Source organism: Octodon degus, unplaced genomic scaffold (assembly GCF_000260255.1).
Source record: "Octodon degus isolate 3935 unplaced genomic scaffold, OctDeg1.0 scaffold00014, whole genome shotgun sequence".
Classification (NCBI taxonomy): domain Eukaryota; kingdom Metazoa; phylum Chordata; class Mammalia; order Rodentia; family Octodontidae; genus Octodon; species Octodon degus.
The window spans coordinates 11326163-11342473 of NW_004524590.1; the positions used below are offsets into that span (position 1 = coordinate 11326163).

Sequence of the window (16311 nt, forward strand, 5' to 3'; positions counted from 1 at the left end):
AACTTTTTTTGCAGAACCGGGGATTGAACTCAGACCCTTGTGCTTGTCAGGCAAGCACTTATTCTACTGAGCCATCTCCCCAGCCCCCATAAAGCAACTTTTAAAGCTTCCACATGTGTTTGTCCTGTCGTCTTTCTCTGTCCTCCTTATTTCTCTTAATGTCCTCCATGTTGCCTCATATAATGCCTCTTCTTCTTTTCGTGGCTGAGTAATACTCTATGGGTCAATGATTATTATTTTCTTTTTTTTTTTTTTGCTCCAAATGCCGTCAGGGTAGGTTTGGCTGGCTTGAGTTGTGGGGATCGAACCACAGCAACCTGAGCCTGACTGCTTTGTTGAAGCAGCCACTTAAAGAACTGAGCTAAGGGGCAGGCCCCCAAGGATTATTCTTTTCTTACTCTCCATTTGCAGTATGCAAATCCAGGAAAGGTTGGATTGTGCGCTGCTTGTTTTTTTCAGTCTGTAGTTCACATCTTCTCTAGCATCTGCTCTAAGACAAGCGTTTGAATTGTGATGTGCGAAGTACGGTAGTTGAGACCTATTTGTTGCCTGGTGTCCTCCTTTAGCAAAAACTTAGGCATGGATCTCAGCTGTGTGCACTGCTTTGAATGTTTTATAGATTATCTTGGCCAAACTTGGGTGGATAGGGACAGCGTACCCTGCAGCAGGAGGGAGAAACCTGTCCTCTTGGGCTTAGATTGCTCCCTGAATTGCCCCACGCCCACCAGGTATTGTTTTTAATCTGTCATTAGTGTCACATGACAATAATGTGCCCAGATGGGACCACAAAGCCCGTGCACATGTTTCGGGCTCCTTCCTCCAAACAACAGGAGTGGTGCTTTATGTCCCTGAGGAGCTGACCTGGACGAAGCTAGGGACAAAGGAAGGCTGGGAGGGCTCTTCCTCAACAGATGACTCTGAGCTGGGCAGGTTAAGGGGTTTAAATACATGAATTAAATTTTCTGTAACTTTACATTCAAAATTTAAAAAAAATGTATTTAAAACATTATGGTCCTGTTACGACATGCGCATATAGCTGGGGTGGCGGCAACGTCTGTATTTCCAGCCCTCTGGGAGGCTGCGGCGGGAGGGTCACAAGCTTGAGCGCAGCTCGGACAAGGTAGCTGCTCAGCGAGGCTTGGGCTCAAAATAAAAATTAAAAAAGAACCGGGGATGTGCCTTAGTGCATTGAAGCCCTGGTTTCAATCCCCAGTGCCATAGAAAGAAAAAGATAAATGGCATGGGGGGTGGGGGGAGAGGAGAGGAGAGAGGGAAAAAGCAAGCGCTGTCAGGCGGCATTATAAAATTATTAATTGTATATCTAAACTTTTCTTGGCTCCTATTCATTTCTTTAAACTAGAACGCCAGTATTAAAATGAGCCACAAATGTATTTGGAAGACTTTCACCTGATCTCATTTGACAGTAAAACGAAGGGCTGAAGCAGCGGTGGCGTGTTTATTGGATTTCAGAGCGCGCCTTCATTTCAGATTCCCACGCCGAGGAGGCCCTGTGCACCTGACCGCACTGCCGCCCGCAGCATATTTAATTTAAAATTGGGTGCCCAGGGGACCGGCAGGGCGGGCTTCCAGAGGGGGCTTCCCCAGCCATTTGTAAAGGAGCCATTTTAAATAGCATCGGGGCATTTAAGAGATGATGATGGAAGGAGTGCGCACGTAAAGGTCTCAGAAATCATCTGTTACTTGTTTCTACTTTAGATCAGCAAATCAATTTGTACTATAAATTCACAAAATCATTCTGTCAAACATTTTCAATGGAGATTTACAGATTTTAAAAAACACTATTCCTTTTGTTTGAGGACTACTAAAGTTTAATACCTACTGTTTACTTTTGAATGTTCAGAGTAACATGTAATTTATGTATTTTTCAATTTCAGGATGAGTAATTTTTTTTAATCAACTTGAAGTATTTGAGTTGAACGCATTTATCAAACCAGTTTTCCTGGAAAAAAATGGACTCATCTGCAAATAAAATTTTCACCTTAGATTTCACTTTGAGCCTAGGAGAGATGACGCCAATCCTCGAAATAACGAGTTGCTTCCTAAGCTAATTAGGCCTGAGAGAACCGACTCATCACACAAAACTGCTTGTCAGCTCTCCATCACTGTATTCTGAGCCTGCTCTTCCTGTACTGAGGAGCCTTGTGACGTATTAGTTGCTCAAAGGGGTACAGATAAATCTCAACTGCAGTAAGAAAAAATTTTAATTACAGCTAGCATGAATCAAGCCGCGTGTAAGCTGTATGTGTAAGTAGAGCTTATGGGCAGAGCCTGGCTCTGTGGGTGCTAGAACAGCGTGCCTTTTGCTGCTGCTCCATGAGACGGGTGGTGGGAATCACTTAGCGGCCATCTCCCTCTGCCTCTGACCATGCCTCCCCTCAAAAGAAAACTCGAGGGCACTTTTGCAGGAAGAACAGATCTCAGAATATCTTACCTTTGAATATCCAGTTTTCTGAAGCCCCCTTTTCAACATGTCACTGATTCCACATGTGCAGTTGGTGCCCAGTCTTTGAAATGCCATCTCTTGTAAATTTTAACTATGTACTAACCTACTGTTTGCTCAGGGTGCCTCTGTTTACAGCCCCTGTGGGTCGATGCTCCAGCCCCAAGGCTCATGGTGACAAAAGTTTATAATCTTGATTTTGTTATACTCAGATTAAATTTAATTTTGTCTAAAACATCTAGTAGGACAGCAAGGAGGACCTGAATATATGAGTGATTTTCTTTTCTTCTCTCAGGATTTATTTTTGTAGTGGAATTGCTTGCTTATTTTGGAGAGATATTAACACCAAAAACATTTTTAATGAAATGCCATGCTAATCACTTTAATTTCATTCTCTTATGATAAATTCTAATGATGAGATTAGAGCTGTAAAATAAGACACCAGTGGTAATCCTTGGCATCCTTCTTATTATCCTATTTATTTGGCTTGAAGAGTTGTACTTGTCTGTTTTTAGAGTATATGTTAATTGAGTACTCAGTATTCATTACAAATAATCTTGTCTGTTTTCTTGTCGAGATTCTAAGAAGTCCCTTTTGCTCTTTCTGTAAAAGCCAAGCAGACTGTATTAACTTCTGGTTTAATTTAAAAACCAATGTGGAACTTGTTGGCACAACACCTTGAAGAATTGCATGCTTAATAATTGGAAGTCTTTCCATCAGATTTGTATCCAGTCTGAATTAATAATGCTGCTGACTTATTGTTTTAGAAGACAGAGTCCTTGACCTGCTAGGTTGAAAGACTTGTGGCTTCTCTGAACCTTTGTGGGTCCTTTAGCTGTGCCAGGTCCCCTGTGAATAATTAGAGGTGTTTGAAGGTATTGCAGTAGAAGCCAATTTGTGTCTTTCACTTTGCATATTGTTGAAGCCTCATGAATTAATCATAAGCAGGGCAAAAAATTAACTTCTTCAGACACATATTTGATGGGTCATGAGGGAGAATGTAAAGTGATCTGTAAAATATTCTACTGATCCTCTAAGTATTAAATTATTATACCTACAGGCTAATTTCAAGGGGGAAAAGTGCCCCCCCTTTCAGGAACTGGGTAGCATATTTGAAAAAAATCAGTTTGTTAGTTTTTAGGACTGTGGAGAGGACAATAAATGAGCAGTGCTGTGATTTCCCCAAAATCCTCTCACGTTAACTCTTGATTCTAACTCTGGGAGTTTTCCTTTTAATTATTATTTTAATTTTTAGGCTCTTTCAGCCACACCTGAAGGATCTTGTTGATTTGGTGAAATGTATTGTGCAACCCAAGAAATAACTCATCTCTTTCACTTTAATCATCTAAAGCTGCTAAAATACCAAACCTAAGTAATATGTATTTCTAGCTTACTTAAATTTAGTTTTATGTTAAAATATTTTTCCATCTTTTGTTTTTCAGCCAATGAAACTGAGATTGCATTCTTTCGTGAAGAAGATTATAAGAACTATAAAGCTAATCCCATTTCATCCTGGTGATGCTGTCTCAGGAGCTTCCTTTCCACATACCCGTAGTAAGCTCTTTATTCCAGTAGTGGGTTTTTGAAATTGACAAATAAATCTTAAAAATTAATCCCAAGCACTACTATTTGAGCTAAACTTGGTGTTTTTCTCTCTCTACAGTGACCCCCTTTTCTTCCTTATTGGAGAATAAGAAAAATATTTTTGATTTAATAAGTGTTTATTCAAAAACCTGATTTCTTCATTAGGGATTTTTTTGTGACTTACATATTGGATTATTTAAAAAGATAAGACCAAGGTCAGCTGTTTATTTTGCATATTTTTCTCTAGTTTCTAAATAGAGCAGCTATTACTGTTTTGGCTGTCAGGGATTACAAGGGGGTTTACGACTGTCAAGAGCATCTTTTAGCTCAGCAAGTATGGGATATGTACCCCACATGTGGTACTGCACGGTGTTTATTTTGGGAGGTCTTATGATGCGATAAGGGTCTTTTTCCCTTAGTATCATAGCAAGTAACTTTGGTGGAAAAAGTCTTTTTCTAACCTATATTTCTCAATTTTTATTATTATGTACTCTAAAGAACTGAACTCATTTACTTAGAGGAGGTACCTGGCTATTTGTACTTCTGGGAGAAAATAGATCGTGGAGAGTAAGTCTGCATCCTGAAAGACACGTGCTTTAAAGATAATATGTTTGGTTTCTGAAGCCAGCTAACATCACTTTGGCTGGCTCGTTTCAAAGGGGCCTCTGAGCCCCTGCAGGTCTAATCCAAGCCCCTGGAGAGAGCAGGTGGCTCCATAGCTATCCTATTGCCCTCTAGGTTGACAGTGGGCCGAAGGGGCTTCATTGTGACAGTGTCTAACTTAAGAGTCTCCTTGTTAAAAACAACTTTGAAAGTCCAATTGACATGATCAGAGGCTGCTTTGCTTTGTTGAAAGATTGAGTAGAGTCTTCTTTAAAACAGAAATTCTGTTTTACTCATTGTTTGATTCCTTCACAAAGTGCCAGATTCACAGATGGTCTGAGACACAATCTTTGCCTCAGTGAGTGGGGAAGATACAGAAGCAAGTGACTTTGGTTGAACAGCAGTTGAAAACTGGGGTGGGAGCATTGTCAGTGGGTTTTTAATTCTGTGTGGGGTTTTTTAATTGTTTTATTAAGTACCAATTAAACAATGTCTTCAAAGATCGAAGAGATACATTCTGCTTAGAAGGAATGGAAAGAAAGGCGTTCTGGGAGAGGGAAGAGCACAGCAGAAGCAAAGCTCTTGGGAAGCCAGATTTCTGTGCCCCAAATGGGAAGCACAGGAGTGACACAGGAAGCCAGAGTCAAGAAAGTAGGTTGAGCAAGGCTTTGGAAGGCACACAGAAAGCAGCTTTATTCAGTAAGCAGTAGAGAGCCAGTGGTAAGGCTTAAGTAGGTGAATTGCGTAGTTCTGTTTTCCTTGCAGAAAGTGAGCTTTGGTGACTGTGTCTGGAGGGTGGAAAGGCTAGAAGACAGGGCTCATAGATGAGGTGAAACTGGTGGGCCTGGCCTGGGCAGTGAGGAGGGGAAGCTGAGCAGAGGAGATGACCTTGTGCGTATCCTCGAGAGCAAACGCGATGGCAAGTGTGTCACACGTGGTGTCTCAGTTACCTTTGAGTCTGTCTCTGTACATGAGGACAGAGAGTGCGGTGAGGAGAGTGAAACCCTGCCTTTGCGTATTCCTCATGGCTCCCTAGTGAGAGATGTGACGGAGAGTGATGGGTAGAGTGTTTGGGACTCAGTGTGTCCCTGTGTGCGAACGCTGTAGTGAGGGCAGAGTGGACCACTTCAGTGAGTCCCACAGGAGTGAGCAGCCTGATTGATGGTGATAGCAGTCATCTACGTAGGGGCTCAGTGAGTAGCATAGGTTGACACACGATCCTTTTTGTTCATTTAGTGAACATTCAATTTATATACACGCTTTTTTAATGTAGTATAAAGCATGTCTTAGGTTTTCATTTTCTATAAAAAATAATGGAAAAATCTGTATGTAGTACTTTTGGGGATGGACTTTATTATAAAAGTTATATATGGGCTACTTTCAATTACAAACATAGGTTTAAAATTAAAAAAACAACAAAAAAATACTATGATTAAAAAGGAATTTTACCAGGACTGAAAGTTGGCTCAAAATTAAAAGACCCACCTATCTCATTTACAATACATATAGACTAAAGGACGAAAAAGTGTGTTTAATCTCAATAAATGCCAAAAAAGCATTTGAAGATATTTGTCTCTTTGTGTGTTTAAAAATTGTCAATGGATGGAAGTGTTTTTAACTTGATGAAGGATACTCATAGAAAATCTACCTAATGGAGAAGCATTGTGATAAATCTTTTAGACGTGGGTGGAATTATGGTGGTCAGCATTGTTGGTTCTATTCAGCACTGTTCTCCAGATCTCATTGTAGCAAATGTGATATGCAAAGTAGTGAGAACCACAGATATTGGACAGGGGATAAATATTCAGACAGTATGATTGCAGGAGTATCTAGTGATAAATTGAAAGTAACAGACTTCAGGCATGCTTGATAATGAACCTAAAATGAATTGTCCACAAAAGCTATAAATTGATTACATGTTCATAGATGGAAAATACAGTGCTGTAAAGATGTAGAATTGTACATAATCTGAAATTTAATGCAATCTCAGTGCAAACCCCAAAGGAACTTTCTTATGGAATTTGAAAAAAAAAAAAAAAAGGATTTTAAAATTCATTTGGAAAGGCAAATGTCCAATAATAGCCGAGACCAATTTAGAAAAGCAAAAAGCAAGGTGAGAGAGGGACAGGGGTTACCTACCCAAAGTCAAAATATATTTTAAAGTTGTAAGAATTGAAATAGCTTAATAATGACAGAGAGTGGAGAAATGGGTCCATGGAATGTAGAAACTGACAAAAATGTATGGAATCAATATATAATAAATGTATTATTTGTAATCAGCGGGCAATATAGAGTCAACACATGGATAGGTATTATGAAATGATTAAGTGTCATTGAATTTGGGGGATCTGATTATGTTTAATTCTTTATATGTTCTAGGTATAAGTCCTTTGATGAGGGACAACTGGTGCTAATGTTTGCTTGTGGGTTGTCTTTTCATTGTGTTGGTAATTTCTTTTTCTTTTTCTTTCTTTCTTTTTTTTTTTTTTTTTTTTGGTAATTTCTTTTGTTGTACAAAAACTTTAATAAGATGAGATCCCATTTGTTGATGCTTTGTAGTATTTCCCATGTGGTCTGGATTTTATTCATGAACTCTGTCCTCTTCTATGTCTTCAAGATTTCATCCTATTTCCAGTAAGTTTAGTGTTTCTGTTTTAATATTTAGATCTTCCATCCATTTTGACTTTGGCTTAGTGCATAGTGATAGACATGGGTCTGGTGTACTACTCAGCCATAAAGAAGGATAAACTGGAGACATTTATAGGTAAATGGATGCAACTTGAGAGTGTACTCAGAAGTGACATAAATCAGACCCACATGTGTAAGTGTTTTGTCTCATTAGTGTGAGAAACTGAAAAAGTAAATAAAATCTAAAATATACCATAGATACTATGAATCAGGAACAAACTGTTCAAAAGGAAATAGAAACTGAGATGGGGAAGGGAAAAGATATACACATGAGATAGTTAAGACAGTTACATAGCTACTTCCTCTTGGTTGATGGAAAGGAAAGGTTTGAGCAAATATTGTTTGGAGAAAATTTCTTGCCGCTATCTTGTATTCTGTATAACTACTATGAAGATAACATTATGCAATGTATTAATTATTGTTACTGTCCTATTAAGCTGTTTTGAAACATTTGTTATATTATTTTTTTTCTTTTCTCTCTTTAAAATAAAAAATGATTGATTTAGATTGGTTAAACAAATGTGAAACCTAGTAAGCTTTTTTTTTTTGGTAAATATAGACTACGTTTATAACCTTGGAATGTAGAATGCTTATAACACAAAATGTAAATGCTGTAATGTATCAAGTTTGATATATGTACATGGGAAGTGGGATTTAAGAATTCTAAACAGAAGTTGAAAGCCAGACTGAGAGAAACTATTTGCACATATGAAACAAATCAAGAGTTAGTTTATAGAATATATAAAGATCTCTTATAAATTGTTGAGAAAAGGACAAACATAGAAGAGAAAATTGGATACATTTTATGAAGAAATTCATATAAAAGGAAACATGGTTTACAAGTATGAAAAGACGGACACCCCCCCCACCCCCCACCCCTCCCACCCCCCGTTCTGGGGATTGAACTTAGGACCTTGCACTCCCAGCTAGGTGCTTATGCCACTGAGCTGTATCCTCAGCCCCTGGATATCCTTATTTTTAAGGAAATTCAGACTAAGGATACTATTTTTAGTTATTACACTGACAAAAAGTAGAGGGTTTGGTAATAGGTAGTGGACATAATTTGTGCCTAGGCTTCCATTGGGAGAATAAATTTTATACAGTCACTTAGGCAAGCCACTTGGTGTGGGGTCTATTGAAATAGCAGCTGTGTATATTCTTGTAACCCAGCAGTTCTGGTTCTTGGAATCTGTTCCAAATGAACCCTCTCATGTCTGTAGAAAGAGGTATTTGTAAGGGAATTACTAGTGTTGGAACAGAAAAACACTGATAGCCTTAATAATGAAATGATGACAGGGGAGAAGTTAAATACATTATGGTACATGGATGTTCTGGATTCCTGCTTATAACAGTGAGCTACCACCATATTGTTTACTGACATGGACTTTGAAACATCTTGATGAAATTACAGAGGGACTCGTAGGTAACGTCATTTATTTAGAAACAGAAAATAAACTGGAGGTGGTAGCACACACGTGTAATCCCAACACTGTGGGAGGCTAGGGCAGGAGGATTACGATTTCCAGCCCAGCACAGGCAATTCAGTAACTAAGTGAAAACTTGGTTTAAAATAAAAATGAAAGAGCCCAAATGAGTCACTGTCCCAACCCCCAACAGGAAGAGACCCTGTCCAGCCTGCTACATGACTCACTTTCCCATTTGGTCCTGGACTTAATCAATTTTACCTGAGCAATGGTGCTTGTAATCTCATTGGTTGACTGTAGTTTTGTCCCACCTCATGCTCACCTAAGCAAGTTAACATGTTCTCCACCACCTTAGACTAGCCTCACCATGTGGTTTTTCTCTATAAAAGTCCCTGGAAGAAACAGCGTCCTGGGGACAACCCGCCCAGGGCCCCCCTCCTGTCCGTTTCTTGGACAGGAGTTTTCTTTTTCCCCAATAAATATATTCTGCTCATTAGAAAAAAAAAATTCAAAGGCAGGAGTGCAGCTCAGTGTGAATCCCCAGTACTGCAAAAGTATATACACACAGCCTGACAAGTACATGTACATACGATGTATAAGTATGTATGCTGCTATGATCTGAGTGGGGGGTGGGGTGGGAAGATAGCTGGCTATGAGAAGGTGGGCCTTGAGATACTGAATCTGCCAGTGCCTTGTCCTTAGACGTCCTTTCTTCCAGAACTGTAAGAAATAAACTGTAACAATAAACTATAATAAATACAAGCCACATGGTCTATGTCCTTTTGTTTGTGGCCAGAATGGGTTGAGATGTATGTGCACATGAATATATATAATGGTACAATATACACAGACAGATACATACCATGTTGGTGGCACTCATTACCTTGGAAGGAAGCAAGGATTGGGAGGCAAAGGTGGTTAAAAGTTTTATTTATGATGTATTTGTGTTCAGAATTAGTGAACAAACTAATTATAGAAATCACTTCTGTTAGCCAACATTTTGGCCCTAGCCTTCCAAGGTCAATTAAGACTCAGGACATATGAGAACTTGTACTGTAACATCATGTAACTCAGTTGTGTCCCAAATTTTCTGATCAAGGAGATTATGGGGCCAAAGAAGAAAGTGATCAATGATGTAGAGTGTGCCTAAGGAGAGTCACATGGAGAGAAAACATTCTCTCAGGCTTTTACAGAAAGCAAATTGGCCAAGCAATGGTTGTGACTCATCCACATGGCTGACACTGACAAAGGATCTACAATCTGAGGTGCAGGATCTCAAGATAAATCCTGAGAGGATTTCACTGACCTTATCAGATCCAAAAGGTACAACTCTTGTTGCATAGGTCCTGCTTTACCTTGGTCTTAACCATCCAGCAGAAAAGTATAAAAACGAAGTACAAGAAATAAAGCCATGTTGTTAGGTGGAGCTGTAGGGGACTCAGGTCAACAACTTCTGACATTGCCAGTCAAGTGGAAGACCCAATACTATTATGGACTACTGGACTATTTTGGAATATTTTGCTGAATTCACACACCTATAATATTTAAATGATTGAACTAAACAAGAAAAGGGGATACAGATGAATGTCCATTTTGTATCTGTATTCAAAATGGTTAGGATAGATATATAGCTACGTTCTCTTAATGAAAAAGGGATTTGTTCTAATAGTGTCTGTAAATAAGATATCATGTCTGCATCTTGTACAACAAATAACCACTAGGAAGAATGTATGCAATGTGTTAATTATTGAAAGTGTCCTACCAATTCGATTTGAAACTGTCTCATTGTTATTTATTTCTCAATAAAATTATGGGAAAAAGAAATCACTTCTGTTGATGTGTGTTATTTAGGGTTTGGCTCTAGGAGAATTTAGAGACTCACTCTTTGATCGTTAGTGTGAGGATCATGTGTACAGTGACTTAAAAGAGGCAGCCAGGGTGGCTGTCAGGCGTGCTGCTGGGCAGTGGTGGTGCCCGCCGCAGCGTGCCCTGCACCCCGTGCCATCACACTCACTCCCTGTGGGTATTGGTAATTGATGCCGTTCTCAGGCAGTGAGATTTACGATGGGCAAAAATCCATCTCAGGTCCCAGGCAATGCCATCTGACCCCTTTTCAAATAAAGACAGACTGTTTGGGGAATATTGCTTTGGAGACTTTCGATTTTAGCCTTACTCCTATTAAGTTCAATAACTAGGACAAAACAGTGCCACTGATAATGACATTCTTGTGATCAGTCACTCCGGTCAGTCAGAGCAGTGACCAGAGTGCTTGGAAGGCTGATTCTGTAGGAGGACTAAGGCACGTAGTAGGGATGAAGACGGGGTGTGCTCCCCCCGCTCACTATTTCTGACTTACAGCAGTAGGAGAGCCGGAGAGGCCGAGAGTGTTCTTTCAAGTTCTCTTTGTCAAAGAGCAACCCCTCAGCTTCATTTGATTTCCTGATCACGCTGCTTCTTCTTTGCTACAGGTTGGGGCTTTGAATTTTTTGTCGTCAGACTACACAGTGCCTTTCACCCTCCTCCCCAGCTGCTAGATACCCCAGTACCGCTTGCGCCCCTCATTCTGGGATGATTTTAGCTCTTGAAGCTGTTTCTGTCTCCAGGACAGCTTCTGTCATGACTCAGTACAGACACTGAAGTCTTCCTGTAACTTGGGGCCCTTCAGGTCATGGACCAGTTTAACTGTAATGATCTCATTGTCTCCTTTGTCTCAGCCACCTGCCTCCAAAGTCATACCTCAGCCAGTCATTATCAGTAACCCCGCCTTAGCCCACAGTGTCACTCCAGCATGGTCTCCATTCCCACCAACCCCCTCCATCTTTCCATTGTTCCACCTCTGGCATTCCATGGCACCTGCCACCCTGTCACTGTCCCTCCATGAATGAAGCAGAGGATCTCTGGTCCTTTCTCAAGACTTTGTGTAGATCCTCACATCCCTGACACATCCCCCATCTCATGCACTACTGGGTCCTCTCCATACCTGCTGAGGAGGGCTGCACATGGCTGGAGACACACACAAGGGACCAAACTCTAAGCCACTGCCACCAAGTCCAGGAAGTTCCTGGTGCTGCCTGAACTTGTGCTTCACTCTCCCCCAGTTCTCGCAGCATCATCCCTGCAGCCCCCCTTCCCTCCAGCTGCTGGCTGTACCTTGTGTTTCATTAAGGATGCAGAGGCCATGGAAGACCAGATGCAGATGCTCCACCTTAGCTCTCCCTGTGTGCTGCCTCCATGGGCCAGTGGTGCTTATTTCCACGTCTGTCCTCGCTTGTGCATGGAGACTACTGTCTCCTGAATGAATGCCGCTCAGCCTTGATCCTGTGTCTTCCTCATCATCCAGTGCCCTCTCTCCCCTGGGTCCTTCCTAGCAGCATATAAACAGCAGACAGTCTCCTATCTTAGCCCCCGCAACAGGTGTCTCTTCTCCCCTCAGGAGGAAGTTCCCTAGCAGAGTTGTCTTATATCCCACTGTCTTTTCCCATTTTCTCTTCAACTCTTCAGACAGGTTTTATTGGTTTGCTGAAACAGCTCTTGTATGGGCCACCAGTATTGTCCCAGGAATATGCTTCAGAGTAATTCTAACAGCCACATTTAACACAGCATCAGTGGATGGATACCCTGTCCTGTGGTTTGAATGTTTTCCCCAAGAGTTCACATGTTGGAAACTTGGTGTCCAAAGTTATATGTAGATAGTAGAATCTTTGGAAGGCCATTGGGGTTAGATGAAACGTTAATGGTGGGGCCCCACAATGATATGAGTGCCTTTTAAAGGAGAGGACAAGAAGCCCAGTGTGGTGACGTATGCCTGTAATCCCAGCACTTGGGAGGCTGAAGCAGGAGGATCATTGCAAATTTGAGACCAGCCTGGGCTACAAAATGAGCTCAAGCCCAGCTTGAACTGTATACCACAACCCTGTCTCAAAAACAAAAGAGGACAAGAGCCCTGAGATGCCATACCTGTTCTATATGTCTTGTGAGGCCCTCTACCATGTTACAGTGCAGTAAGAAAACCCTCACTGCATGCTGGAAAATGCCAGTTCCTTGCTTTCTGACTTTTCAGCTTTCATATCTGTGAGCCAAATAAATTTGTGTTCTTTATAAATTAACCAGTCTGCTATTTTGTTATAGCAACTGGAAGTAGATGAAGATACTGTTCTTGCCAGTATGGTCTTCACCTGCTTTCACTGACTATCCCTCCTTAGTTCCATTACTGGTTCTTTGTCTCCTTCAACTTTATATATCGATCCACCCAGAGTCCTGACTTTTCTAACTGCCTCTACCCCAACCCAGATGACCTCATGCATTTCATAGCTTGGGTAGGACCAGATGGATGCTGCAGGTTCCCAGCTTTGCACTACAGTCCAGCTTACCACTGTGTCCTACTGGCTGCTCTAACTTTGTTAAGGTGGTTGACCTGAGTCCACTCAGACACACCTCAGACTTCAACACATCGAATACCCAGCTTGTGACATAGTCCTCCTCCCCTGCAAGGAGCTGAGATCCAGTCTATCTGTTCAGGCCCAAACCTGAGAGTTATCGCTTTCTGCTCTTCTCCCACCTTCAGCCATCAGCGGTCCTTTTGGCTTCAACACTGGGCCTTGGCTGCATTTTTCCCTTGACTACCGGCAGGTCCAGGGCATGACTGTCCACTCTGGATTGCCTTCTAGCTGGGCCCCTGGCTTTCACTCCTGTTCTATCACAGCTCTCTACCTGGAACCTCGTGGTTTCAGACCAAGTCACATTCTGTTCTGCCTCAGCTAAAAGCCACTCCAGGAGAAAGCTAGTTTTCTTCTGAGCTCCACTGGGCAGTGGGTAGCCAGCTCCCACCTGCTCTCAACTTCATCTCCTAGGGGCTCCACTTGCCTGGCAGTAGCCACCTTTGCCTTCAGTCTGGCCCGATACACACCAAACACACCCATGCCGCAGGACCACCGCACTCACTATTTCCCCTGCTTGCAATGCCTTTTCTGTGGCTCTTGGTACGGGACATCCCATCATTTCAGCCAGGTGCCTGTCGGCTTAGATGCCGTCCAGGAGGCCTCCTTCTTCCGAGTAAAATAGCCTACACCCTTCCTCTCAGCACTTCCTGGTCTTCTGTGGTTACTTTTTAAAAAATCTGCCATTGCCCTGTCTCCTGATATTAGACCACTTCCAATATCTAGAACATTGGCTGCTCCTTATTGGTAAGCCTCAGTATTTCTTGGATGAATGCATGACTTTGAGATCGTATAAGAAATTTAAAACCAAACTTCACAAATTCTTGATGCTCATATAGCAAAGTAGATCCATGTAGACTAATTGCATTTATTATTATTATTATTATTATTATTATTATTATTTGTATTTTAGTAAGGCTCTACAGGCTCTACAGGGTCTTACTATGTAGATCGGACTCATAGTGATCCGCCTGTGTTCAGCCTCCCAAGAGCTGAGGTTACACACAGGCGCATGCCACCACGCCCAGTCACTGTCTCAGCACACCCTGAGGGCAGAGCCGGCATGGCAGCCCGGAGATCTGATCCCAGCGTCTGGGCTCTCCCTAAGCAGGCTCTTTAATCTGCTGAGCTATTTGGCCGGCCCAGACTAATTACATTTACAGTTATCAGATCTGTAAACTGCTGTGCACCAGACTCTGGAATAAATTGGTCACCAGTCCTTTGTGTAATGTGTTCCAGATGGGGCTGAGGAGATGCAATTAGAGACCCTGTTGAAAGTGAGTTACGTTGGTCTAAATCCTGTCACTGCCACAGCCGTGCGTTCCTGGCTCCGGCAGTGCTTTTGGGCCCCACAGTTCCTGTGTATGCCCAGAGGCGAAACTGCGCCTTCGGAGCTCTTTTTACCAGGTAGGAAAAGAAAAAAAATTGCAGTAGTTATTCACAGTAGGCAAGATAAATGTCCTCGATTGTCATTTGCTTCTGTTTGAACTGTCCCTGGAAAGCTAAGTAGAAACCTTGAGTGGTGGGGTTACAATGGTTCAAATTATGGCAGATTTTTTTCTCTGCTTGCCTTAAAGCAAAGTTGCTTGTTTTAAAAGTGACCTAGAAGTGAACTTGTGGTGACATTTAAAATTATACCAATTGAAAAAGGCGAATGGTGCACTTTTGCTTGGGTTGGAATTATTTGTCTTTCTCTGTTTGCTTTAGGCAAACGTGCTGAGGAGGAAGGCGCCTGGGCATTGAAGACAGCCAGCCCCAGGCTTAGAGAATGCACGGTGTGTTGGCAGCGCGGAGTCCTGACCTGGGGCGGGCTGCACAGCCCCTCGGGGGCTCAGTTTCTGGCTCTGTTAAATGGGGACACCAGCACTGCCCAGAACTTCTCTGAGGCTTCAATAAAATGTCCTAGCCTGGTACCTAGCAGAGATATACTCCACTTGGGGGAGAATTTCGGTCGCACTGATGTTTCAGTAAGAAGGTGTATTAATCTCATCCCACGGAATTTAGACAGGAGTAAGACATTATGCCCACATCAAGCATTCACAGCCGCCCGGGGCTTTTCCCGGGAGGCGGGCGCATCCTGCCGCCTGTCAGCTCTGCCCTGCCCACCTGTCAGAGCGGGCAGCGCAGCTAGTCGTGTTCCCGAGACCCGGGAAGGACTCGCTCTGCGTCCCAAGAAGCCTTCCCTCCCCTTTCCTTTCCCCAGAGGCCTTGCCCCTGAGTAAGGCTAACCCTGGGCTCATCCCCGTGTCACTTATTTCTCTCACCGGTCCCCTTTCTTCTTGTTTGCCAAGTCTCCCATGGAAGACTAATAGGCTGTGACAGAGCAATTTAAATATCCCCTTTTCCTGTAAGAATAGGGCAATTAATTTGTTCTCTGCATAACCCGCTTAAGCCAGGGTGGAATGGTGAGTGGATGGAGGCAGAAGTTGCCCAAATAAGTAGTCTTGGGCAAGAAAAGACTCACAAAGGCAGGTTTTGTGTCAGCCAGCACCGATGGTGAGTGCCCAGCCATTAGTGTCTAAATCTTGAAGAGCGACCCCTCCACGGTGACCCCCACCTGCTCTTCAGTCAGAACCGGCAGGAACCGCGCGTCCGGGAGGCAGGTGGGTGGGTGGGTGGAGGGAAAGGGCTCTGTGCTCACCCGTACCTGCCAACCTTCAGCCACCAGGTGGCAGCAGAGTGCTGAAGCCCGGACCCTCGCTGTGCGGAGACGTTGAGTCCATCTGTCCTGACGGCGCTGAGCGAGTAGGTTGGTCCATCTGGAAACCTTGGAGCCCTCTAGCTTTAGCTGAATGTCCAAGCCTTTAGCTTGTAAAAGGTGTGGCACGTCATTGTAGTTCTCCAAAGTGCTTTTGGCACTGCTACTGCCTAGAACATCGATTTATTTAAAAGTCAGTGCCTAGTTATTTCAAAGCCAGGGTCTAACTTACTCAGCTGCACCTTTCTCATCTTATTTCCAGAATACAAATAATGCATTCTCACTCCAGGGAGTGCCTCTGCTATTTGAAGAAGACCACTGTTTAAAGGTGAGGACGGAAAGCCGGCCAGCAAGTGTTAATAGACCCTTGGCCAACGGCTCCTAGGTACACTGTTACGTGTAGCCCCCTTCGGCTGG

The 16311-nt window shown here is 42.7% G+C and overlaps 1 protein-coding gene across 7 annotated transcripts in view; it reads left to right on the forward strand.

Annotated features, from left to right (window-relative positions):
* The window catches only part of CUNH2orf76 (chromosome unknown C2orf76 homolog), a 69749-nt gene extending 63006 nt beyond the window's left edge, over positions 1 to 6743 (forward strand). For all 7 annotated transcript variants that reach the window (XM_023709764.1, XM_023709768.1, XM_004626359.3 and 4 more), the window contains one exon: positions 3904 to 6743. In XM_023709764.1, the coding sequence (XP_023565532.1) occupies positions 3904 to 3980 (77 nt within the window). In that variant the 3' untranslated portion in view covers positions 3981 to 6743. The remainder of the gene's footprint in view (positions 1 to 3903) is intronic.
* The last annotated feature ends 9568 nt before the right edge of the window (positions 6744 to 16311 follow it).